Source organism: Platichthys flesus, chromosome 10 (genome assembly GCF_949316205.1).
Source record: "Platichthys flesus chromosome 10, fPlaFle2.1, whole genome shotgun sequence".
In the NCBI taxonomy this organism is placed as follows: domain Eukaryota; kingdom Metazoa; phylum Chordata; class Actinopteri; order Pleuronectiformes; family Pleuronectidae; genus Platichthys; species Platichthys flesus.
This window is the reverse complement of record NC_084954.1, coordinates 414,886-441,325: the sequence shown is the minus strand read 5'-3', so window position 1 is coordinate 441,325 and position 26,440 is coordinate 414,886. Positions and strand designations below refer to the sequence as shown.

Sequence of the window (26,440 nt, the reverse complement as noted above, 5' to 3'; positions counted from 1 at the left end):
CTTCATGATCAGACTCATGTCCTCTTCACAGTTCTATAGGTCGACATGAAGCCACGTGGTTCATATTAGTCTGTGGAATCAGCTTCTCAATCAACCAGCTGACACTTGAGCTGCTTCGTCCCTCTGCTGCTGGCAGGAAGTCATCCTGAAACATGAACCTTCTCATCAGAGGAGATGAAACGAGAGCTGATGGTTCAAAACCAAACAAGCAATCAGTGAATCTCAACCAGGTTCACAGGTTCTTAAAGGGAGGAGTCAAAGTGTTCTGGAGTCAGTCCCTCGTGAAGACGTGTTCTGCTCCAGTCTCAGTTGTGTGATTACAAATGAGCTGCAGCAGGAAATGAATGTGTAACTGTCAGCAGCGTCAGGTGGAGGCGACACATAAAGGACGACTAACCCTGATCTGGAGTCAGGTGTGATGTGAGTAGCACAGTGACTCAGAGTCACCACTCATCCTATTTCTACACATCGACTATTTCTGTCTGATCCGCCTGAATCATCTGTGAGATACAGTTCTGTGACCTGTGGTGTTTGTGGGCTGAACTGGGAATCACAGCAGAGAGGAGGAGGAGAGGAGGAGAGGAGGAGGGGAGGAGGGGAGGAGGGGAGAGGAGGGGAGGAGGGGAGGAGAGGAGGAGGGGAGGAGGAAAGGAGGAGGAGGAGAGGAGGAGAGAGGAGGAGGAGAGAGGAGAGGAGGAGGGGAGGAGAGGAGAAGGGGAGGAGGGGAGAGGAGGAGAGGAGGAGGAGTGGAGGAGACAAGAGGAGAGGAGAGGAGGAGAGGAGGAGAGGAGGAGAGAGGAGAGAGGAGAGGAGGAGGAGAGGAGAGGAGAAGGGGAGGAGGGGAGAGGAGGAGAGGAGGAGAGGAGGAGGAGTGGAGGAGACAAGAGGAGAGGAGAGGAGGAGAGGAGGAGAGGAGGAGAGAGGAGAGAGGAGGAGAGGAGGAGAGAGGAGAGGAGGAGGGGAGGAGGGGAGAGGAGGGGAGGAGGGGAGGAGAGGAGGAGGGGAGGAGGAGAGGAGGAGGAGGAGAGAGGAGAGAGGGGAGGAGGGGAGGAGAGGAGGAGGGGAGGAGGAGAGGAGAGGAGGAGGAGAGAGGAGAGAGGAGAGGAGAGAGGAGGAGAGGAGGAGAGGAGGAGAGGAGGAGGGGAGGAGGGGAGGAGGGGAGGAGAGGAGGAGGAGTGTAGGAGACAAGAGGAGAGGAGAGGAGGAGAGGAGGAGAGAGGAGAGAGGAGGAGGGGAGGAGGAAAGGAGGAGGAGGAGAGGAGGAGGAGGAGAGGAGGAGAGAGGAGGAGGAGAGAGGAGGGGAGGAGGGGAGGAGAGGAGGAGGGGAGGAGGAAAGAGGAGGAGGAGAGGAGGAGAGAGGAGGAGGAGAGAGGAGAGGAGGAGGGGAGGAGAGGAGAAGGGGAGGAGGGGAGAGGAGGAGAGGAGGAGGAGTGGAGGAGACAAGAGGAGAGGAGAGAGGAGAGGAGGAGAGGAGGAGAGAGGAGAGAGGAGGAGAGGAGGAGAGAGGAGAGGAGAGGAGAGGAGAGGAGGAGGAGGGAGGAGAGGAGAGAGGAGAGAGGAGGAGAGGAGGAGGAGGAGAGGAGGAGGGGAGGAGTGAAAGGAGGAGGAGGAGAGGAGAGGGGGAGAGAGGAGAGGAGGAGGGGAGGAGAGGAGGAGGGGAGGAGACGAGAGGAGGAGAGGAGGAGGAGTGGAGGAGACAAGAGGAGAGGAGAGGAGAGGAGGAGAGGAGGAGAGGAGGAGAGGAGGAGAGGAGGAGAGAGGAGAGGAGAGGAGGAGGAGGAGAGAGGAGAGGAGGAGACAAGAGGAGGAGAGAAGGAGAGGAGGAGAGAGGAGGAGAGGAGAGGAGGAGGGGAGGAGGAGAGGAGGAGAGGAGGAGGAGAGGAGAGGAGGAGAGAGGAGGAGAGGAGAGGAGAGGAGAGGAGAGGAGGAGGGGAGGAGACGAGAGGAGGAGAGGAGGAGGAGTGGAGGAGACAAGAGGAGAGGAGAGGAGAGGAGGAGAGGAGGAGAGAGGAGGAGAGGAGAGGAGGAGGGGAGGAGACGAGAGGAGGAGAGGAGGAGGAGTGGAGGAGACAAGAGGAGAGGAAAGGAGAGGAGGAGAGGAGGAGAGAGGAGGAGAGGAGAGGAGGAGGGGAGGAGACGAGAGGAGGAGAGGAGGAGGAGTGGAGGAGACAAGAGGAGAGGAGAGGAGAGGAGGAGAGGAGGAGAGGAGGAGAGGAGGAGGAGAGGAGAGGAGGAGAGAGGAGGAGAGGAGAGGAGAGGAGAGGAGAGGAGGAGGGGAGGAGACGAGAGGAGGAGAGGAGGAGGAGTGGAGGAGACAAGAGGAGAGGAGAGGAGAGGAGGAGAGGAGGAGAGAGGAGGAGAGGAGAGGAGGAGGGGAGGAGACGAGAGGAGGAGAGGAGGAGGAGTGGAGGAGACAAGAGGAGAGGAGAGGAGAGGAGGAGAGGAGGAGAGGAGGAGAGGAGGAGGAGGAGAGAGGAGAGGAGGAGACAAGAGGAGGAGAGAAGGAGAGGAGGAGAGAGGAGAGAGGAGAGGAGGAGGGGAGGAGGAGAGGAGGAGAGGAGGAGAGGAGGAGAGAGGAGGAGAGGAGAGGAGGAGGGGAGGAGGAGAGGAGGAGAGGAGGAGAGGAGAGAGAGGAGGAGAGGAGAGGAGGAGAGATGTCCTAATTTATCTCTCTTTTTCTATTTTTAGATTCTAGATTTTTAATTTTTTATCTTTGTTCCCTCAGATGACACTGCTGATGTCACCAAATACACACAACACACACACACACACACACACACACAAACAGACACACACCTGCTCCTCGTCTGTGTCATCTCCTCCTGTTCTGGTCCAGGTGTTTCATTAAACCAGGTGTTAGTCTAATCCCTGGTTTCAGTGATGATCCGGCCTGAAGCAGAACCAGCTGCACACACAGTCACACTCTATCCCTCTGACACAGCGCCCCCTGGCTCAACCCAAACCCAGTTCTAACCACAGAACCAAGTCACTGTCAGCCTCGGGCCTGTACAGTAGAGCCGTGTGTGTGTGTGTGTGTGTGTGTGTGTGTGTGTGTGTGTGTGAGTCATCCTCCAGCAGCTCTGCTCTCTGCAGTCTCATCCACTGTCTCTGATGCTCAACCTCAGATTCAGCTCAAGACATTTTATCTGTGGCCTCAAGAGGCGATTCAAAGCACACACGTGTACACAAAGGAAGCACACACATGTACACAAAGGAAGCACACACTTGTACACAAAGGAAGCACACACGTGTACACAAAGGAAGCACACACATGTACACAAAGGAAGCACACACTTGTACACAAAGGAAGCACACACGTGTACACAAAGGAAGCACACACGTGTACACAAAGGAAGCACACACATGTACACAAAGGACGCACACACGTGTACACAAAGGAAGCACACACGTGTACACATAGGAAGCACACACGTGTACACAAAAGAAGCACATATACACAGTACTCTCTGTACCTACAAGTATATGTATTGTGCGGGGGGGGGGGGGTCAGTAGTTACATGGATACGACCGTCGGTCACGAGAATAAAACTTCAACAATGGAAACTAAGCTTTTAACGCACAAATCTCTTTTGTACATAAATGTTGCATGAATGAGCCTCTGTCCTCCAGGAGGTGTTGAGGGGTGAATCCTCCAGGACCCGGATCAGAGCCTCCAGGACCCGGATCAGATCCTCCAGGACCCGGATCAGATCCTCCAGGACCCGGATCAGAGTCTCCAGGACCCGGATCAGAGTCTCCAGGACCCGGATCAGAGCCTCCAGGACCCGGATCAGAGCCTCCAGGACCCGGATCAGAGCCTCCAGGACACGGATCAGAGCCTCCAGGACCCGGATCAGAGCCTCCAGGACCCGGATCAGAGCCTCCAGGACACGGATCAGAGCCTCCAGGACCCGGATCAGAGCCTCCAGGACCCGGATCAGAGTCTCCAGGACCCGGATCAGAGCCTGAACCCCGGACTCCTTCAGCGTGAAGGACCAGCTGCTCTGCTCCGAGCTCCCTCTGGATGTCCCAACTCGGGCCTGGAGGAACCATTGAACTGGTAACTGGTAGGAGAGGAGCTACAGGTTTGGTACCAGTGCAGCTCGTCACTGAACTGGAGGAGAACTGCAGTAAACTGGTGAAACAGATGAAATTCAACAGGCGCAGCTTTGTTCAGGGTTCAGGTCGGAAGTCAGATTTCATTCAGGGATCAGAGTTTGTTCTTCTGCTTTTACTTTATTTATGTGAAGAGTGCAGAGAGAAGACAGACAGACACCAAACTAAATATTAATACCACTGTCTGTCCCAGATCCTTCCGTCTCTGTCCCTGATCTCAGGTCAGATTTAACTTCTCTGGTTTATTCATGTCAAAGAAAAAGATTTTTACATCCTCTCTCGCTCTCTCTGTGTTATGTAAGCTCTCTCGCTCTATTTCTGGAGTGAGATTCTCTTAGAGAAGCCGCAGCGTCAGTGGAACGGCTAAAAATAACTGCAGATCTCTGATTGGCTGACGGAACGGAGCTCCTTCTGCATATGTAATGAGGCGTAGGAGGCAGAAGGATGAATGGAAACCAGCAAACAGAACTCAGGAGACTTATTCCACCGTCCAATGTGTGGTGAACAGCTCTGATTGGTTAAGAGGGCATTTAGATATCCAACAAAGACAAACCTGTGAGGAGCCATGACGGTCACATGAAGCTGTGTCATAACTCAGGGACGCATCTTCATCACAAAGTTGTGATCGTTACCGTGTCCCGCTCTTACTATGGCGTCCCCAGCTTCTTTGAGCAGCTGCTCTTTCTGCAGCTCGGCTCATCCTGGCTTCGTGGACTTGTTCTCTTTGTCCCTTCGGACCTTCACTGCTCAGGAATGGAGGCTCCTCCAGAACGGGGGGGGGGGGGGGGGGGCTGAGTCACGTGGTCTTCAGCCTCGAGGAGTCGTTACTATCTGTCTTTACATATTTAAAGAAATAATAATGTGACGTTTGTTATCATCTCTTCATTCTTAGTATGTGGTTATATGGTTTATATCGTGCAGCAGAGAGCCGAGCCCCCCCCCCCCCCCTCCTGACCCTGATCACACACACTGTCACTTTGCTCACACTGTAATTATCACCGCGTCCGGCTGCGACGCCAAATAACTCACACCCCCGCTCAGGAGCAGACCGGGGACGAGTGAGGACATCATGTCTGCTGAGATGGACAGAGAGGGACGGGGACAGCGGAGGTGGAGGAGTGAAGCAGCCGGACCGAGAGCAAAGCACAGAAAGACACAGCTGGAGAGAGAGGGGGGGGCGGTGACTTAGTGCGTCTGTTTGAATGAAGACATGAATCAGGCTTTATTTGGTTTCTGTGTTAACAACATGACGGCATCAGCACCTTCAGGTGCAGTACTCCACAGTACTACAGTACTCCACAGCTCCACAATACTACAGTACTCCAGTAGTACAGTAATCCACAATACTACAGTACTCCAGTAGTACAGTACTCCACAGCTCTACAGTTCTCCACACTAGTTCAAATGCACCTAATGAACGCTCTTGTGGTTCAAACGTCATATCGTCGGAGGTGAAGATGCAGCTGCTTCTTCTTCTTCTTCATGTTCTTCTTCTTCTTCTTCTTCATGTTCTTCTTCTTCTTTTCTTCTACTGTTTAATTCTGTCTCTACTTCCTGTGATTGGTCCAAACTCTCCAACAAAGTGTTTTCACTGCAAACCAACAGAACCAGGTTCAGTTGGATCCAGACCCAGAACTCCTCTTCTGCTCTGAGGAACCGTTCACTCCTGATGTTCAGACTGAACTGAAGAGTCTGAAGCTCTGAACCAAACCAGGTGTGAACGAGTTAATGTTCAAACACTTGCTCACCATGTTTAATTGACAATAGACAAATGTGATTTAATAACTACTTGAGAAGAGCCCGGACTCTGATGCAGGGTCATACATGTAGAAGTGAAACATGTCCTCAGGCCTCAGGACGCAGCAGCTGTTGGCCTGAGCTGAACGCTCTGCACAGCTCGTCGGACCTCTTACATCAGCAGCTGTGTATTATTCTCCAAACGACCTCAATCCTCTCACGGGACATAACGTCTCCCACGGGTCCATGTGACCGGTCGTCCCCTCACAGCTGATGGTCCTGATGCTCTCCACATCCACAGTCAGCTGGTCAATCATCTCATCCTCGTCCGCTCAGGATCAGTTCAAATAGTTGGGATGGATCAAAGTGTGTGGTCTGTCCCAGAATAAAACCAACAACCTGGTCACTTGTTCATCAAACCAGTTCAGCTGTGGGTTGACAGTCTGTCCCATCACGCCGTTACAGAGTCCCATCATGGAACTACAGAGACACACACACCAGGTGGTCCAGCTGTGAGGACTCCAGTAGCAGCACAGAGACAGCAGCTGGACGAGCAGGAAGTCTTCTCCTCAGTCCTCACCTGGTCCAACACACCCAGCCAGAGACAGTGATGGACAACATCTGCTTCTCTCCTGTCTTTGTTTGGACGTGAGCTGGACACATCGGATCTCAGTGTGGACACCTTCAATGTGATCAGGTTCAAATCCCATCTGGATATGAGCCCTGCTGTGTTCACCTCAGAAGGTCCAGAGCTGTGAAGCTGTTCAGACACGAGCCATGAAGCCTGGAAGCAACATGTTGTCTTCATCTGTTCAGAGCTTTTAAACAACGATGACTCATCTTTACGACAAAGACCAAGGATCAGAAGAGACAGAGGGTTTAAAACGTGCTGATTCATCATTCAAACATGTGAACTGGGTAGAGGGGACAGGAGCTTGTGAGAGATGAACAAACTAGACACTTTCACATTGAAGCTTCTATTCAGAGCTGAAATTATATGAATTAGTTTGTAAGTGATGACATCAGCAAATCAACCACTTTACGAGTTGTTGTTCTATGTAAATCTTTCATCTTTCAAACTGACACACAAACACTTCATTCCATGTGTAATAGAGTTAGAATGTCTCTGGTTCCTTTTCTGTTTTTACAGTATCAGTGATTATGGCTCTGAGCCTCCTCCTCATCCTCCTCCACCTCCACCTCCACCTCCTCCTCCTCCTCCTCTTCCTTCCTCACCAGTGGGCTGGGAGCTAACTGACGGTGCTCCCACTAAAGTGCTGCGTTCCATCCTCGTTACGGCACATTAGCACATTTTAACACAGTGAAGCTACAGCTAATGATTTGATAAACACAGCAACACATGGGAGGAGAGGGGGCGGGGGGGCCTTAGTGGTGCAGGAGGGGTTTCCTGTCTGAGAGGAAACTCTCCACAGCTGTGAGACGGAGGCTAATTAAAAAAACAATTATAATTAATCCCAATTTCCAAGAGAAGGAAAAGTGAGAACAGGTCAAATACTAAGAGTTGAGGATTTCATCAAAGTAGGAAAATATACTGATTTACACACTCACACTCACACTCACACTCACACTCACACACACTCACACACACACTCACACTCACTAACACACACACACTCGTCTGTGTGGACAGGTAGTGATGAAGTATAATCAGGGGAGTGTCATCAGTGGGCGGAGCTAGACCTCTGCACTTCACTGCCACAGCTGTAATCTGAGTAAAGAGCACCTACAGGCTGTTTCCTCTGTGAACATCTGGAGTCTCTCCGCCTGCTGCTCGGGGACTCGTTCACTTTGGTCCTGACGATAATCCAGATCCTCAGAGACGGGGTGGAGGAGATGATGGGGGGGGGGGGGGAGCTCTTGTTTCCTCCGAGGCCCGAAGCTGGAGACATTTAATTCAAGTTTATGTGACATAAAGAACTCGGAGAGAAAAGAGAACAGGAGGAAGTTCACTGTGCTCAGTCCACTTCTGCTGCTGAGGACATTTGAGGCTCCCACTTAGTTCCATCTTCATCACGCAGGGACGGGTCCCAGGTCCCACATCTGTGAGGGTTTCAGAGGGGCAGAGCTTTGGCTTTGTGCTCATCGTGTGATTGGCTAAGGACCTGGGCCAATTAGAGGTAGAGCTGAGGAGAGAGCATGAGATAATGCAGATGAGGTCGGCCTTTGAAAGACAACACCTCCAGATCTTATTTATCAACACATATTAAGTTAATTATCAATAGAACTGTGGTGGATCTAAGTATTTGTGAAAGTCCAAGAATGATTCAAAGCAGGAAGTCTTCATTGGACCGTGTGAAGACCAGTAGTCCTGACCATTCAGGGGTTAGTCAAGAGAACATCAGTTTGTGAAATCCAGAACATCTCCTGCTGCTTCTTCATGTGTGAAAATGGTGACGTCCACACTAAACTCAGAGCACGGACTGCTGCCTTCATCTCAGGGGATCTGGAGGAACACAAGAAATCCAGGTACGCGCTCCGGGGTGTTATTAGCAGTACTGAGACTCTACAGGGACAAAGTGGAGTCCCATTACAAGGAACATGTGGGCCGGACTGAGAACCATCACAGACTACAAAGCCAAGACCAGCAGGTCTGATGTGGTGTCTGCATCTCTCCCAGAGGATCTGAACACTTGTTATGCTTTGAGAGTAACTCCCTGGCTGCGGAGATCGAAGAGGCCCAGGAGGACCGCTGCCCCCCCCTCATATCCAGGGCAGACGTGTGGAAATCCCTCAACCGGATCAACACACGCAAGGCACCTGGACCTGATGTTATCCCCGGCCGAGTTCTCAAGGTGTGTGCAGATCAGCTGATGTGTTCAAAGACATCTTCAACCTGTCACTGTGCTCAGTCCTCTCCTGTCCTCCCTGTTCATGCATGACTGCGTGCCCCCCCCACAGCTCCAACACCATCGTCCAGTCTGCTGATGACACCACTGTCATAGGCCTGATCACCGGCCACGAGGAGAAGGCCTACAGAGAGGAGGTCAGAGCCCTGACATCTTGGTGCCAGGACAACAACCTCCATCTCAACGTCAGCAAAACCAAGGAGCTGATCGTGGACTACAGGAAGAGACGAGGAGAAGAACACGCCCCCCCCCTCCATCACACAGACTCCATCAGGAAGACGTTCAGGCTGTGGAGGCTCCACATGGACTCCAGGATACAGGTGCACCACAGAGAGCATCCTGACTGGCTGCATCACCGCCTGGTACGGCAGCTGCACCGCCCTGAACCGTGAGGCTCTACAGAGGGTGGTGCAGTCTGCCCAGCACATCACCAGGACAGAGCTACCATCCATAGAGGACCTCTACACCCAGCGGTGCAGGAAGAAGAGCAGCCGGATTATTAAAGACCCCCATCACCCAGCCATAAACATTATTGCCTGCTGCCGTCTGGCCGACGGTACCGCAGCATCCGGGCCCAGACCACCAGGCTCAGAGACAGTTTCATCCCCCAGGCCTTAAGACTTCTAAACTCCTCTCCGTGACATATCTGCATATTTGCACTTGTTTTATTTTCTCCTCAGCTGTTTATATATATTTAGATATATATACATTATTTTCTATTTTAAATTTTGATAATCTATTTTACTCTATTTCTATCTTATTTTATTGTATAGGTTGTAATTACTTGAGCGTTGTTAGAAGAGAGCCTGAGACTCAAGCGTTTCACTGCCAGCGACTGCTTCATGTTATTGTTGTGCATTGATAACAAAAATCTTGAATCTTGAAATGTGTGAAAAACAAACGCCAGGAGACATCCAGACGTTCACTCATCGACCAATCAGCAATAATCATCTCAACACATAGGAGGCCATTCATCATCTCCTTCATCAACATCATCATCATCTCCATTTCCATTTCCATCTCCATCATCTTCATCTCCATCTCCATCTCCATCTCCATCATCCTGAGGCTTTTATTTTATATTATTTCCAAACATAAAACAAACGCACAGATGTTGCATCCTCATCCTAATCCCCCCCCCCCACACACACACAAACTGCGGTATCCCAGAGAAAGATAGAGAGACAGAGACAGAGAGAGAGAGACAGAGAGAGAGAGAGACAGAGACAGAGAGACAGAGAGACAGAGAGAGAGAGACAGAGACAGAGACAGAGAGAGAGAGAGAGAGAGAGAGAGAGACAGAGAGAGAGAGAGAGAGAGAGAGAGAGAGAGAGAGAGAGAGAGAGAGAGAGAGAGAGAGAGAGACAGAGACAGAGAGAGAGAGACAGAGGCCTCTCTGGTGGACATGACGAGGACCAGTCAGTGAGACAGAACAGAGTGTAACTAACAGTGATGTAATACCCCTCCTCTCCCTCTAATCTGTGACATATAAGATTACAGATAATCTGAGTGACGTCACTCTGACCAGGAATCTGTGTCCGGATATGAAACCACCACGAAATCAACTGGACTGAAAACCAGGGAACAACTTCATGTAACCTCCATTAATACTCCCTTATAATCAAACACACTGGTTTGTTTACGTGTCAAAATATAAAGAAGTGGTAAATGGTTTATTGATCTAGATAATCTTATTCTATACCACCTACATAACATAACCCCTGACTGGAACTCTAGTAAACACACAACACCAGGACTGCATTGGTGTAATATACTAATTCATAGAATGTCAGTTTATCTGTCAAACTGTGACTCCTCCTCCACCAGCTGCTGTTTCAACTATTAATAACTTTATAGGCTAACTTACTCAATCATTTATTCAGCCTTCTCAGTATGATCTGATATATGTCCACTGTGTCAGAGCTCCTCAGGTCTCTGGATCTTCTCTGGAGGATCACACTCAGTTTGTCTTCTCCTCCTGAGCTCCTGTATAAAGTCTAAATCCATGGAGACAAAAGACCACTCCAAGCACCTCAGAGAAAAGATCATTGAACAGCATCAGTCCAGAGACGAAGACGTCCAAGTCACTGGACATCATGGAGACATGGAAGGAGAACGGGACTTATCTGCATAGAGACGTCCTCACAAACTGAGGGACGGACGAAGACTGGTGAGACATCAATCACCTGTCCCCTGTCCCCTGTCCCCTGTCCCCTGTCCCCTGTCCCCTGTCACCTGTCACATGGCCCCTGTCCCCTGTCACCTGTCACATGTCAAACTTTGACAAGTGACATATGAGAATATGAAACAGATACAATGTGATTGATTGATTGACAGGTAGATATGTGTACAGGTCATGTGATGTGAACAGGAAGTAGATCCTCTGAGCAAGGAACAGTGCTGGTGAAAGGTCAGAGGTCAGAGGTCAGAGGTGGGTGGGTTAGTCCTGACCTGGTCCGGGTTAAGGTCAGAGGTCAGAGGTGGTTACGTTAGGGTTAGGGTTAGTCCTGACCTGGTCCTGGTTAAGGTCAGAGGTCAGAGGTAGAACGTTAGGGTTAGTCCTGACCTGGTCCTGGTTAAGGTCAGAGGTCAGAGGTAGAACGTTAGGGTTAGTCCTGACCTGGTCCTGGTTAAGGTCAGAGGTCAGAGGTAGAACATTAGGGTTAGGGTTTGTCCTGACCTGGTCCTGGTTAAGGTCAGAGGTTAGAGGTAGAACGTTAGGGTTAGTCCTGACCTGGTCCTGGTTAAGGTCAGAGGTTAGAGGTAAAACGTTAGGGTTAGTCCTGACCTGGTCCTGGTTAAGGTCAGCGGTTAGAGGTAGAACGTTAGGGTTAGTCCTGACCTGGTCCTGGTTAAGGTCAGAGGTTAGAGGTAAAACGTTAGGGTTAGTCCTGACCTGGTCCTGGTTAAGGTCAGAGGTCAGAGGTAGAACGTTAGGGTTAGTCCTGACCTGGTCCTGGTTAAGGTCAGAGGTCAGAGGTAGAACGTTAGGGTTAGTCCTGACCTGGTCCTGGTTAAGGTCAGATATTAGGATCTGATTGGACTGTGAACAATGAATTGAAGTCAATGCAGAGTCCTAATGAGGTGTGATGACAGTAACACACACACGCACGCGCGCACACAAGCACACACACATTGCAGCAAATATCAACGTGTCCGTGTGAACCAGTGAGCAGATCAATGATTGTCCGTCAAGACAATCAACGCGTGTGTGTGACTACACACACACACGCACGCACGCACTCCATCCGTCACAAGGTCAAGTTGATGGTTAATAGATTCCCGGTTCCACGTCACATGTTGCTGCTGTAACCCGCGGACCCGTCATGTACCGGCGGTGACGTCCTTACCGTACACGCCCTGGCCGTGTCCGCCGGGGAGGAAGCCGGGGAGGAAGCCGGGGAAGAAGCCGGTGATGAGCCACAGGAGCCGGACCACTGAGCCCATCTTCACATCGTCCTCAGGCCGCCTCGCTGCTTCTCTCCCCCCGGGGAGCAGGTGGTCACTGCGGGTTCCGGTGGCTGCTGCTGCCGCTGCTCCTCCTCCGCTCCGGCCCGGGGACCGGTTCTCATCCGAAGAGAACCCGCCCTCGCCCCCACACACCCCGGTCAGATGAGACGGGAAGGTCCGGTTCCGCTCATCCCGGATCTCGCGTTAGCCGCACCGGCAGGAGGAGCTGACAGGGACCGGGCAGCGGGCACCGGAGCGGGAGCCTCAGCCGCGTCTCCTCGGTGGTGACATTGTAGAAACAGATTAAAAACACGGTGCGTCAGTCTCCTCCAACCGGGAAGATGCTCCCCTGTCCCCGGGTCCCTTATCCGCGGCTCGGTGCCGGACTCATCCTGAGGACCGGTGCGGTCAGCGGCTCGTCAGGCCTGGGAGAGCAGCAGGAGAACGGGGCTCCGTGACGCAGCGGGGCCGCTGGAGCTCCGGTGAAGATCCGGTGCAGCTCCGGTGCAGAGAGACGCACCGTCAGTCCGGTGGGTTTCTACCGGGAGACGCGTCACGAGCGAACCGAGCAGAGACACACTGAGACGAGGCGGCTTCCGGAATGGTCATTTCAAAATAAAAGACACTGACCAAACAGTGACACACGCACACGCGCACGCACACACACATATATACACACACATTTACTCATTTATAAAGTTACATATAAAGATATATGTAATATTCACACAATGTTAGCAGGGGCGTATATAGTTTGGTGCCCAGCGTCCGTGTAAGCAGATGGGACGTGGACCAAACTTAAAAATTCAAAGTAGACGTTCAGCTCGTTCTCATCTCTCTGATGTTTGTTCATTTGATGACATAAAAACAGGCTGAGACGTGATGATTGACAGCTGAGACGGACTCCTGATTGGTCGAAATGGGCAGGCTCTCGAAAAGATCTACGTCATCACCACAATACGGCAGCGTGTGTGTCTGAGCAGTGAACACTTCCTCTCCATCATCAGTCCCATCAGGAGACTATGAACTTTTCTAGAGACTAGAAGACACGGAGTCCTCAGCAGACGTCCCGAGGGAGACCTGAGACAGAGGACAACCCTGGGTCCAAGCAGCAGCCACAGAGAAACAGATGTGAACATGTCTCCATCATCGGTCCTGTCTGCTACCAGCACAGTGAAACATGGAGGCTGAATCTCCTGCTGCCTCCAGGAAACACTTTCTACGGTTTGTGTGGTGTCAACTGGGTTAGAGCTAGGCCTTGGCTGGGTGTCAACTGGCCTCAACTGGGCCTCAGCTGGGCCTCAGCTGGTGTCAACTGGTGTCAACTGGGCCTCAGCTGGGCCTCAGCTGGTGTCAACTGGTGTCAACTGGGTTAGAGCTAGGCCTTGGCTGGGTGTCAACTGGCCTCAACTGGGCCTCAGCTGGGCCTCAACTGGGTGTCAACTGGGCCTCAACTGGGTGTCAACTGGGCCTCAACTGGGCCTCAGCTGGGCCTCAACTGGGCCTCAGCTGGGCCTCAGCTGGTGTCAACTGGTGTCAACTGGGCCTCAACTGGGCCTCAGCTGGGCCTCAGCTGGTGTCAACTGGGCCTCAACTGGGCCTCAGCTGGGTCTCAGCTGGGCCTCAGCTGGTCTCAACTGGGCCTCAGCTGGGCCTCAGCTGGTCTCAACTGGGCCTCAGCTGGTCTCAACTGGGCCTCAGCTGGTCTCAACTGGGCCTCAGCTGGTGTCAACTGGTGTCAACTGGCAGCGGAACAGAAAGAGAAGATGTCTTCAGCGTGTCGGCCTCCAGAGAAACTGCACTCACCGTTTAACTTTCACTGGTAAGTTTCTCAAATTCTGTTATTTCTCTTGCAGAAGCCTCAAGTCTGTATGATATATGAAATATGATATATGATATATGATATATGATATATATATACATTCACAGCGACCATGGTTTTGAATATGTTGTGGGTTTTTGAAGAAGAGGCAAAGAGACCTTGAGGTTAAATTCAAGAAGAAGAAGAAGGAAGTCGGTGGAAAGGATCATTCCCAATGGCTTCTGGGATTTGTAGTTCCTTCAGTCTAAGATATGTATGAACAAGGTTTCGTACCTTTGCCTTTTTTCCATTTTACAATATTTTTTTGCTCTGAATCAAATGTTTAATAGTTCATCTTGAAGTTGCTCGACCTACTTCCAGGATTAAACTCTTTCTTTCAGGAGAAATTTACTCACTGGTGCAGTTTATTTATATGTGGCACTAGCAAGCTAATGTAAGCGTGCTGGGCACATTTGGTTTTGTATTTGTGTTTTCTGTTCATGCATTGTTCACTGCAGTGTGGTCAGAGCTGCAGCTGATTGTGTTTCTGTATCTGTTCATCTGATTTTCAAACAGACCAAGGTCTAAATGTTGAGCTCAAAGCCTGAAGATCACAAATCCTCCGGTGGAAAAGATCTGGAACTGCAAATTATAGATTTCATCCAGCTCACTTCTCCCTGCAGATGAAACCAGCTCTCATCACGTCACAGGGATAAAACCCACGATGGAGGAGAAAGAAGAAAAGTGTTAAGAAAGGTAAAGACTCTTCACTTTGATGGATGTTAAAGAAAATACTGAAACAGCTGATTACACTACATTGAGCTGACGGCTTCACAGGAAGTGCATCGACCATGAAGGAACCAACCAGAACAACAAGAATCAAGAAGGTACCAAACTACAAAGTGCAACATGTAAGTGACATGTAAGTGACATGTTAGTGCAACTAAACCTGTACTGGTTTTTATCTATTACACTTGTTCCCAGAAATAATAAACAAGAGTCAAGTTAGACCCAGATGAACCTGATCTCCAGGACTCGGACCTCTGAAGACCTGCATGTTGTCTCCGTTCTGCTCCCGCGTGTTTGGCATCAGGTCCATGAACCAGGTTCATCGAGGGTTCACATCCCTCAGAGTCAGAACAGAGTCTGAAGCTTCATGTTTGATCCAGAGTTTCATCTGATCTGTGACTTTTGGTTCCATGTTTTTATTTATGGACGAAAGAACAAACATCCTGTCGTCATCACCTGCGTGGGCGGAGTCTCCTTATACTTGACTCTGATTGGTTTGTAGACAGGTTTATTTATATATGGTGGAACTTTAACCAACTAATGATGATTTGAATAAGTTATAACTGACTGAACCCGGTGGAACCGTATAGAACTGTATAGAACCCGGTAGAACCGAGAATAAGATATAAAAAAACATTTGAGAATAAGTTTAATAAAAGTGTATATGTTTATTATCTATATTTATAAATATTATGTAACAACATTTAATAAGATAAATTGTCTGGTGCTGAAAGTCCCGTCCTGTTTTATGTGCATCGTCTGCCCCCTGCAGGACAAACTGTGTGTTTCGCCCCCTGGTGGATGGGAGTGGTATCAGTCTTGTCTATCTAATCATTGTGATGAATAGTGGTCGTTCACAGCTTCTGTCCAGATGAATGAAATCAATAACCAATAAATATTTAGTGCTTTCATTAATATCATGCTGTTCTGATAAAGAGCATGATTTCATGTTCTTTCTCTCAGTTTTATAATATTTTATTTATGACTTTTCACAGACATCATCACATCACATGATTTATTTTCACCTGACAACATCATGAGGAACTGGTGACCACAGTAAACCAGAGATCATGTGACCACAGCCCGACACTCACTGGGTTTCTGTTCCAGGACCAGTCTTCAGCCAAATCTGACTTTTGTGTGAAATGGAGGAAATGAAAATGTGCTGATGAGTCGGATGAAACATGCTGACACATGAGATCCTGCAAAACGCTGATGTCAGCAACTGGACCTCATCTGTCCCAGTAGCATTAAAACAACTGGGATCTACACAAAGAAGCTGCACAGGAGGTTGTTGGGAACTCACTCTGACCCATGAGCAGAAGCCATGAGCAGAACACTTTAGAGACGTGAGGAGCTGAAGACAATTATTAATATACTTTGTTATTTGAACTGTTCCATAAGAACCTGGATGATGGATGGTGGATGGTGGATGATGGATGATGGATGATGGATGATGGATGATGGATGATGGATGATGGATGATGGATATAGGATGATGGATGGTGGATGATGGATGGTGGATGATGGATATAGGATGATGGATGATGGATGGTGGATGATGGATGGTGGATGATGGATGATGGATGATGGATGATGGATGATGGATGATGGATGGTGGATGATGGATATAGGATGATGGATGGTGGATGATGGATGGTGAATGATGGATGGTGGATGATGGATGATGGATGATGGATGATGGATGATGGATGATGGATGATGGATGGTGGATGATGGATATAGGATGATGGATGGTGGATGATGGATGGTGAATGATGGATGGTGGATGATGGATGATGGATGATGGATGATGGATGATGGATGATGGATGATGGATGGTGGATGATGGATATAGGATGATGGATGGTGGATTTGGACCCAGTCTGAATCGGGCTCTGATCCCAGTCCCTCTGGTGAAGGGATCTATCCAGCGTAGGGGAACCTGAGCAGCGCGGCCTGTTCGGGGCCGAGCTGCAGGCTGCTCAGCTCCACGCTGCCCCCTGCAGGCAGGAGGCTGCTGTCGGTGCTGAGGACCACCTCCGCCTGCTGGGGCAGCGTCTCATCGCTCAGCTGCAGCAGCGTGGCCTCCTCCGCCCAGTTGAAGGCGGCCAGGTACCGGGAGCTCTGGTCCCAGACCCGCAGGTAGGCCATGGAGGAGGAGGAGTTAGCGAGGAGGAGGAAGTCCCCGAACAGCAGGGAGCGCTCTTTACCTCGCAACTCGCTCACACTCCGGAAGAAGCTGAGACAGGACAGACGCTCGTCCCTGTCCTCCTGCACACAGAGAGGAGGAGTAGCACATATGTCCCCTACTAATACCACTGATACAAGTCTGAATACTAGCAGGACTGTATCTGCTACTCATTGTTGTTTACCTGTCGAGTCCCGTTCAGTGCGTCATCAGAGTCCCAAAGCATCTTGGGAAACTTGGTGTCCTTCAGAACAGATGATAATATGTCAGCAACAATCAGGGAGAGGAAAGAAAAACAGCTCAGTGATCATCTATAAATATAAACATACATATGTGAGTCTGTGTGTAGTGGACGACCCGCTCTACCCCCACAGCCGTCCACTGTGTTTGTGTCTGAAGGAATCGATCACAAAAGGATTCATTACACCTGATTAAGTGAAACTGTTCCTGAACCAGTTTTCTGAAAAAGTCAATAAACGACAAACGTCAACTTTCAAACTTCATTTGAGCAGGAGTCAAAGCCCCTGCAGAGTTGTCTGGTAGACCCCGTTCTAAACGGGGGGGGCATTCTGGTCCGAACTATTGAAATTAAACGTAATAAAGTTAATTGAAGGAAACACTGGATAGATTTATCATGTCTTGAAATATTAAGATTCTGAATAATGTGTTGATTCAGAAGTTGGATTTAGGTGAGTTTACATTATAAGGTTCTGAGCTCAGTTGAACTGAAGTGTCCTCACCTCGTCCATCAGGCCGACCTCGTCCCCGTAGTTGAAGACCGGCGTCCCCGGCAGCGTGAGCAGCAGCAGCTGGTGCAGCTTCACCAGAGCCGGGCCCACCAGCGACGCCAGGTGACCCTGCGTCCGCCCCCCCACGCTCCACGCCAGCCGGGTCTGGTTGTGGGACGAATACAGGCGCTGGACGGACTGAGCCCGCTCCGTGGCATCCGGGTCCCCAGGGCGGAGAACTCTGGAGATCAGGAGGTCCACTCCAGTGGAGGAGAGGAGAGAGGAGACGTCCTCCACCGAGGACCGATCTGTGGTCCCGATCAGGACTCTGAAAGACATCCAGAGCAAGAAGATGGAGGGAGGGATGGAGGGATGGAGGGATGGAGGGATGGACCAATCAGATGGATGATAGATGTTTTTGTCTCATGGTTCCAGTAACAGTTGGACAGGTTCAGACCTCTCGTCCGGACGCTGCTCCGTCCCGTTCTGGACGATGGCTCGGATGTCGGCCCACAGAGACGGCACTATGGTGGACACCCGCTCCACCCCGGACAGCTGGACGCCGTCCACACCTTCATCCAACCAGAACACCAGAGCGGACTGAGGAGACAGACACAGCACCAGCAGGGGTTAGGTTCAGTTCCTCGCGTCACTGAGACCCTCAGGTTCTACGTGATGTTCAGCTCTCACCTTCAGTCGCTCGGCCACGTTGGTCACACTGACGTTGGAGAACCAGGGTCCAGATGTTCCCTGGTAGTTTGGAGTCAGATCCAGAACCACAGAAATACCTGCAGGAACACACTGGGTTAGATCTTCTGTTGTTCTCTTGGTTTTCTGTGAACCTCTGTGAACCACGTCCTGATTTCTCCGTCCTCCACCAGTGTTCTGATCATGTGATCACTAGTCATGTGACTCCTCACCCTTCCTGTGAGCCGCCTGAACGAAGCCTGGCCCGAGCAGCACGCCTTTGACCTTCAGCTGAGACAGAGCGTCCACCTTCTGCTCCAGACCTGAGGGAGGAGAGTCTGTGACCTGAAGGTTCCTCTGGAGGCAGCACTGAGCTGAGACCAGCCTCTTGTGAATCTCTCAAAAACAAATTCACAGATTATACAAATGTGAAGTGCTGATATCTAGGATCAGGGGAGGTGTGGAGCAGATCTGGATTATTTGGGTTTTGTGAATTACAGTAAATATATTTGTTCAGATACTGTACGTTATGAAATACTCCTTTCAGCCGTATAAGAGAATGGCTATTTTACAGATAATTAACATTCTGTATCTAAAGTTCAGGAGGAAAGTGTTTCTAGTTGGTTCCTGAGTGGACTCTTCACTGAGGGAGAGGAGGACTCTGGAGTATTACATATATACATATATTATTATTAAAACTTTAAAAGGTTCTAACATTTACTTTCATCTCTCAGGTCCTGAAGCAGGTGATAATGTGTGTTTCTCATCAATCACTTGAATGTTGTTTGAATCAGTTGATTACAACACAATCATTTAACAACCTGAGAGTCTGTGAAGGTGAATGTGGGCTCAACCAGCTCAGGTTGAAGAGGAGCCTGATGCACCTTGACCCCCATGACCCCCATGACCCCTGAGGAGGAGGTGTGAACCTCCACTGACACTCCAGAGACCTCCTGCCTCAGCTCATTCAGAACAAACTGTTTCTCGAGATGTCTCAGACGTGTAGGAGCCTCTTGTTGGTCCTGGATCTCCTGCTCATCGTGCTCTCACCCTTCAGGTCTTGTCCGTCGGTGAAGGCCTGGACGCTCCCGATCTGGTACAGGGGGCCGTGGTTCCACCAGCTGGTGACGGGCAGGTCTCTGCAGCGGGGGGCCTGCAGGATGATGAGCACGGCTCCGAGCAGCATCCCCAACCAGCCGAGCCAGAAGAGCAGCAGCAGGGTCCAGCGAGTCCTCACCCAGCTGAGCACACAGCGTCATTCAGCCCCCAGACACCAGAGGCAGCACTGAGCACTGCTCTCTACTGGGCTCCTTACATTTACTATACTGTTACAACAGATTCTCTCTGAGCCACTGATCCACATGTAGACCTGAGTATAGACCTGATCCACATGTAAACCTGATCCACATGTAGACCTGATACAGATGTAGATCTGATTAAAGACCAGATCCACATGTAAACCTGATCCACGTGTAGATCTGATTACAGACCTGATCCACATGTAGACCTGATTAAAGACCTGATCCACATGTAGACCTGATTAAAGACCTGATCCACATGTAGATCTGATTACAGACCTGATCCACATGAAAACCTGATACAGATGTAGACCTGATTAAAGACCTGATCCACATGTAAACCTGATCCACATGTAGATCTGATTACAGACCTGATCCCTATTGTAGACCTGATTATAGACCTGATTATAGACCTGATCCACATGTGGACCTTGTACTGTGTATGTATATATGTGGTCTTGATCATGTATTTTGTCCTGGTCATGTGGTCATGTATGTTATCATGCATTTGGTCCAGGTCATGTATGTTATCATGCATGTGGTCCTGGTCATGTATGTTATCATGTATGTGGTCCAGGTCATGTATGTTATCATGTATGTGGTCCTGGTCATGTATGTTATCATGTATGTGGTCCTGGTCATGTATGTTATCATGCATGTGGTTCTCCTCACCCAGGGGTCCCTGCCACCCTCAGCAGCTCCTCTTTGCTCAGGCCGGTGAACTTCACCTCCTCCGGTGCCTCCTCGGGGATCTTCAGCTTCACGGAGCCGTTCTTCTCCGCCGCTGAGGCCGCGGCTCCGCCCGCAGGAGGCGCGTCAGAGGGCCGCCGCCCTCCGGTCATCGGCTCCTTCTCTTGCTGCTCCTGGTCCAGGTCCTCGGTCACATCAGCATCCTTCAGCTCAGCTTCATCACCTCCATCCTTCAGAGCGTCATCCTTCATCTTCATCTCACCTCCATCCTTCAGAGCGTCATCCTTCATCTCATCTTCATCCTTCAGAGCGTCATCCTTCATCTTCATCTCAACTTCATCCTTCAGAGCGTCATCCTTCACCTCCATCTTCAGCTCAGGGACCTGCATCAGAATCAGAACCGGGTTTTACTGCAAAGCAGGTTCACACAGAAAGGAATTTAAATATAGAAAATATAAAGATGCACAAAGGAAACATGAACCTCGTGCAGCTCCACAGCCTTCAGCTCCGCGTCCATGACGATGAATGCGGCGAGACAGCGAAAGAGAGAGAGAGAGAGAGAGAGAGAGAGAGAGAGAGTGAGAGAGAGAGAGAGAGAGAGAGAGAGAGAGACAGAGAGAGAGAGAGAGAGTGTTTGTCTGCGGCTGTGGTACGTTCACACCTGTCGGAAATCTGAGAACCAGAGTCGTGACTGAGGATAAAGAAAAGAACCAGTTTCCTCTTGTTTATCTTCAAGTTGTTTTTATCTGATAATCAGGAGCTGAGGAGACGAGGACGAACTCAAACTATGTGTTTGATGAGGGAGAAGGAAACTATCAAGTGTTTGAGTTTTTAAAAGAAAAGTGGTTCAATGAGGAGAATCCAAGTTTGAGTCAGGGCTGGGGTTTTTTATTTTTTTTGTGTTTGTTTATTTATTTATTTATGTGTTTCCGCGATTCAAACACTCGGACCCACACTCCAGCACAGTAGGGGGCAGTAATGCACCTTGAACGTCAGGGGCCACCCGCCATCAAGGAAGAAGAAGAACTTCCGCTGAGGTCGACTCACGTTTAAATCACAGCCCGCTTCACGTGATCCCAGGACCGAGACCCGGACCGAGACCCGGTTCGACTCCCGCCGCCTCCACATGGACTTCTCTCAGGCTTCGTCCGAGCTGAAGCAGCTGCTGAGCAAAGTGGATCCGCCCGAGCTCCAGAAGGTTCTGACCTGGATCCGAGACTCAGGTGAACTCACTGGACCAGAAGGTGTGGACATGTCAGAGGAGCTATAGAGTAACACAGTGTGTGTGTGTGTGTGTGTGTGTGTGTGTGTGTGTGTGTGTGTGTGTGTGTGTGTGTGTGTGTGTGTGTGTGTGTGTGTGTGTGTGTGTGTGTGTGTGTGTGTGTGTGTGTGTGTGTGTGTGTGTGTGTGTGTGTGTGTGTGTGTGTGTGTGTGTCCTGCAGACGAGCTGGACCAGCTGCTGGTGGACAACAGGAAGGTGATGCTGAGGAGCATCGCAGACGACCTGAGGACCAGTCTTCCTCCAGACGCCATGCTGCCCTCTGAGGTCGCCGCCCACCAGAAGGTCTGAGAGTCACTCAGATGAGTGAGAGACGGACACGTCCACGATGAAGACCTATTGACTCCTCTGTGTGTGTTTCAGATGCAGCAGCGTGCTCGGCCGACGGTTCACGTGGACGCGTTCCTGTACGAGGACGAGCAGGTGGACGCTCTGTGTGAGGAGGGGACCATGAGCCGGACCTTCTGCCTCGCCTGTGGCTCCCAGAGGACGGCCCCGCTGGGTGAGGACACTGTCCCCGCCTGTCAAACTAACTCTCATGGGCGGGACACTCTCTGGACCAACAGGAGCTGAGACTTGTGTAAATGTTCTCCTCCTGATTGGTTCTTATCAGTCACATGACTCGACTACACTTCCTGTTAAAAGCAGCTCAGGTGTCTCCAGAGCAGCCGTGATGCGTGTGAACAGCACAGACCAATGTTTAAATAAAGGTGGAGCTAACAGCGCCCCCACCCTGCAGCCTGTGGTAGTGTGAGTGTCAACCCCACCCACATCATCTTCTCCTCCTCTTCCTGCAGACTTCATCTCTCACTCCTTCTCAGTGTCAGAGCTTCAGTTTCTGTTCCAGAACGTTCTCCCAGACCTGAGCGGTCGCACACTGGTGGATGTGGGATCTAGACTGGGAGCTGTGTTGTACGGGGTCAGTATAGCCCATGGCCTGGGTTCGATTCCCACCTCCGGCCCTATTCTCCCCTGTTCTCTCCCTGCCCCCTTCACCACGGACCTCTCTGTCCTGTCCAATAAACAACTAAAATATATATTCTTAAAGAAATCAAGGAGAAACAATTAGAGTTTAACTTTAAGTGTGTCTGTGCTTGTGTGTGTGCGTGTCTCTCTCTCCAGGGTCACGTGTACAGCTCGGCCTCTCGGCTGATTGGCCTGGAGCTCAGCGAGGACTTCGTCCGGCTGCAGAACGACATGCTGCAGAAATACAAGCTGAACGACCGAGTGCAGGTGACGAGCAGCAGGTTGTTTCTGGACATGTTGTGTAGCTGGTGTTTGTGAAGCAGCAACAGCATTATGGAGGACCATACATGACATAAGTAAAAATAAATAAATAAATAAATGTATAAATAAATACAGAAATAAATAAATAAATGAATAAATAAAAATGGAAATAAATAAATAAATACAGAAATAAATAAATAAATATGTTAATACCAAAAGAAATGTCAAAAGAAATGTCTTAAATATATTTTAACATTTATTTTTTCCCTGATACATTTCCTTTGCATTTGCAGTGTCCTTATGCTAATGAGAAAGGCGGGCCTAACCGCAGTCTCATGCAGGATTGGTCACAGGAGTGTAATGATCCAGCCCTACTACTTCTGCCTTTCAATGCTGGTGTCCAGTAGCTGTTTGCAGCGTTGAGCCAGTTCACACTTAAAATTAACTAGTTCAAGTTCAGAGGGTTAGTTAAGGTTATTTTTTATTGGGATGATTTAGCTGTCAGTAGTCCTGACTGTGAGCGTCACGTCTCGTGTTGTAATGAGCACAAGGAGCGAGCCGAGAGGAGGAGGAGGAAACAGAAACTCCAGCTCGGTACAAACCACCTGCAGCTTCTGCTCTGATCATGAAGACGCGGATCTCTGAGCAGATGTGACCAGAGAAACTCTGTGTTTCCACTGTTCCACAGAGTCACTAACTGGCTGTTTCACGGTGAAGTGCTCAGGTCTCAGTCACTGCCCGTGTCTCTGAGCGATTGTGTGGCGGAGCGCAGGGGCTGTGTGTGTGTGTGTAGCTCAGTTGACCAATCCTGCTCGAGACTGAGGTTAGGCCCGCCTTTCTCATTAGCATAAGGACACTGAAATGTGGAAATAAATAAATGTGGAAATAAATAAAAGTTGCAATAAAAGTGGAAATAAATAAATAAATGTGGAAATAAGTTTAAGACATTGATTTATTTAATTCTGCATTTATTTCCATATTTATTTATTTATTTCCACATTTATTCCAACTTTTATTTTTCGATTTCAGTGTCCTTATGCTAATGAGAAAGGCGGGCCTAACCTCAGTCTCGAGCAGGATTGGTCAACTGAGCTACACACACACACACAGCCCCTGCGCTCTGCCACACACTCGCTCAGAGACACGGGCAGTGACTGAGACTTGATCTCTTCACCGTGCAACAGCCAGTTAGTGACTCTGTGGAAAAAGTGGAAACACAGAGCTTCTCTGGTCCCATCTGCTCAGAGATCAGCGGCTTCATGATCACAGCAGAGGCGGCAGGTGGTTTGTAACGAGCTGGAGTTTCTGTTTCCTCCTCCTCCTCTCGGCTCGCTCCTTGTGCTCAGTACAACACGAGACGTGACGCTCACAGTCAGGACTACTGACACCTAAATCATCCAAATAAAAAATAACCTTAACTAACCCTCTGAACTTGAACTAGTTCATTTTAAGTGTGAACTGGCTCAACGCTGCAAACAGCTACTGGACACCAGCATTGAAAGGCAGAAGTAGTAGGGCTGGATCATTACACTCCTGTGACCAATCCTGCATGAGACTGCGGTAAGGCCCGCCTTTCTCATTAGCATAAGGACACTGCAAATGCAAAGGAAATGTATCAGGGAAAAAATGAATGTTAAAATATATTTAAGACATTTCTTTTGACATTTCTTTTGGTATTAACATATTTATTTATTTATTTCTGTATTTATTTATTTATTTCCATTTTTATTTATTCATTTATTTATTTATTTCTGTATTTATTTATACATTTATTTATTTATTTATTTTTACTTATGTCATATATGGTCCTCCATACAGCATGACGTATAAACTCTGCTGTGGAAAGATCAGTGTTGTTGTTTACAGCTCGTCCACACCGGCGTCAGCCCTCATCACCAGAAGATCTGGAATCTCCTCGTCTCCAGAACATGTCAGGAGCAGGACTGACGGTCCCAGCTTGTGGTTCTTCACACTTTGGAAACACTGCTGGTCCCATTGTGGTTAGTTGGTAGAAACCGGTTCTGATCTGTTGCAGGTTCATCAGGCTGACGTCTGCACTCAGGATGTTCTGCTGCAGAACACAGACGTTCTGGTCATGAACAACGTCTTTGAGTACTTCATGGAGCCCAGCGAGCAAATCAAGTGAGGGCGCACAACACACACACACACACATACACACACACATACACACACACACACACACGGCTCTGGTTTGAATTCCACAGTATAATCCAGATGATCCCATGTGTTCAGAGCGTGGAGGTACATCATGAAGAACCTGGTGAAGACAGGTTCTCTGCTGGTGACGGTTCCCAGTCTTCAGGAGAGTCTGGCCGCTCTGCAGGTGAGAATCTGTTCGGTTCTACACGACCTCCAGGAGGTTCTAAAGTTCTTGTGGAGGTTTTGGTTCTGTTCGGAGATTGGTCCTTCAGATGTTCTGGAGGGTCATGGTAGAGCAGCACGTTACTTTTTTTTAATGTCCACATGCTTCACGTAGCTTTGATTTGTAATAGTTTGTTTACTTCACTTCTCCAGTTAATTTATAACATGATGTAATTAACCTGTGTCCACCAGGAGGCGCTGCGGCCCGGCTGGGTGGAGGAGCTTCCTGTGGACTACGACGTGGACCTGGGCAGAGACACAGACCCCGAGGCCCTTAGACAGATCCACCTCTACAGGGTCATGTGAACCGGTTCAGACGAGTCTGAACACCTTAAACCTGGTCTGATTCTAGACTGGAGTCAGGTCTGAACTGGTCTGAACTGGACTCGTTTGATCGGATCCCTCATGTGATCTGGTCTGGTGTTTATGAATATACCTGTTCACTCCTCCTGGAAGCTGGAACTGAAACTAACGAGGGTCCAGATTACAAATCCAGAATTCTGCTGAGTCACTGTGACATCACAGCTGGGTCATGGATTGTGTGACAGGGATGAGCTGTGAGGTCATGTGACAGAACTTTGTCTCATTAGATTTGTATTAATTCTCCTGATTGAACATTAAATGATGACATTTCTGTTTGAGTTTCCACGGTGATGGTGTCTTCATTTTGTCCAGAGATTCACAGACTCATAGAATTTGGTGGTTGAAGGTCAAAGGTCACTGTGACCTTAAATGAATGTCAGTGTATTTCTAAGGAAGCTGTTGGAGGTGTGAGCTTCACTGACTCCGCCTGGTTTCCTATGATCATCAGGTTCCTTTGGGGGGGGGGGGGGTCCAGCAGGTGTTTATCTTTAACGTGGAGACAGAGATTCTGAGTCTCTGAGTCTCTGAGTCTGAGTCTCTGAGACTCTGAATCGTCCTATAAAACGACTTCACTAGTCAACTTCTTTGACGTCACGTGACTCAGTCAGCAGTTCCCGCCGGATGACGCAACACGTGCGGACGTTCGCGCCTCTGACGTCACCGCTCTGTCTCATCCTCGCGCTCTGGCAGAGGGCGGAGAGAGTGGCGGGAGAAACGACCAATCATCTGTAGAGGTGGGAGAAGTCCCGCCCACTCACTCATCCTCTGTGGTGCGTTCAGGGACATCAACTGATTGATAAGCTGTGATGGTGTCTTCACTTTGTTCAGAGACTCG

General features: G+C 49.6%; 3 protein-coding genes across 5 annotated transcripts in view; 1 reads left to right on the top strand and 2 right to left on the bottom strand.

Annotated features, from left to right (window-relative positions):
* The window catches only part of mdga2a (MAM domain containing glycosylphosphatidylinositol anchor 2a), a 37,745-nt gene extending 25,044 nt beyond the window's left edge, over positions 1-12,701 (bottom strand). Inside the window, exon 1 of the mRNA XM_062396922.1 lies at positions 12,071-12,701. Within this exon, the coding sequence (XP_062252906.1) occupies positions 12,071-12,167 (97 nt within the window). The 5' untranslated portion in view covers positions 12,168-12,701. The remainder of the gene's footprint in view (positions 1-12,070) is intronic.
* A 3,022-nt stretch (positions 12,702-15,723) lies between these two features.
* Positions 15,724-20,948, bottom strand: LOC133961665 (amino acid transporter heavy chain SLC3A2-like). 2 transcript variants are annotated; one of them, XM_062396931.1, is made up of 10 exons: positions 20,836-20,891; positions 20,717-20,737; positions 20,337-20,677; positions 19,417-19,607; positions 18,600-18,689; positions 18,370-18,467; positions 18,137-18,279; positions 17,692-18,007; positions 17,136-17,195; positions 15,724-17,034 (listed from the first exon to the last, which is right to left on the bottom strand). In XM_062396931.1, exons 1-10 carry the CDS (start codon positions 20,869-20,871, stop codon positions 16,687-16,689), a joined length of 1,644 nt encoding a protein of 547 aa, XP_062252915.1. In that variant the 5' UTR covers positions 20,872-20,891; the 3' UTR covers positions 15,724-16,686. The 2 variants fall into 2 exon arrangements, with proteins under 2 accessions (XP_062252915.1, XP_062252914.1); XM_062396930.1 differs by having other exon boundaries at positions 20,337-20,737; positions 20,836-20,948.
* Positions 20,949-21,305: 357 nt separating this feature from the next.
* Positions 21,306-25,888, top strand: zgc:109986 (uncharacterized protein LOC553566 homolog). Of its 2 annotated transcripts, none has more exons than XM_062396946.1 (8): positions 21,306-21,577; positions 21,797-21,900; positions 21,997-22,135; positions 22,431-22,552; positions 22,756-22,866; positions 24,896-25,002; positions 25,114-25,204; positions 25,435-25,888. In XM_062396946.1, exons 1-8 carry the CDS (start codon positions 21,481-21,483, stop codon positions 25,546-25,548), a joined length of 885 nt encoding a protein of 294 aa, XP_062252930.1. In that variant the 5' UTR covers positions 21,306-21,480; the 3' UTR covers positions 25,549-25,888. The 2 variants fall into 2 exon arrangements, with proteins under 2 accessions (XP_062252930.1, XP_062252929.1); XM_062396945.1 differs by having other exon boundaries at positions 21,326-21,577; positions 21,797-21,918.
* The last annotated feature ends 552 nt before the right edge of the window (positions 25,889-26,440 follow it).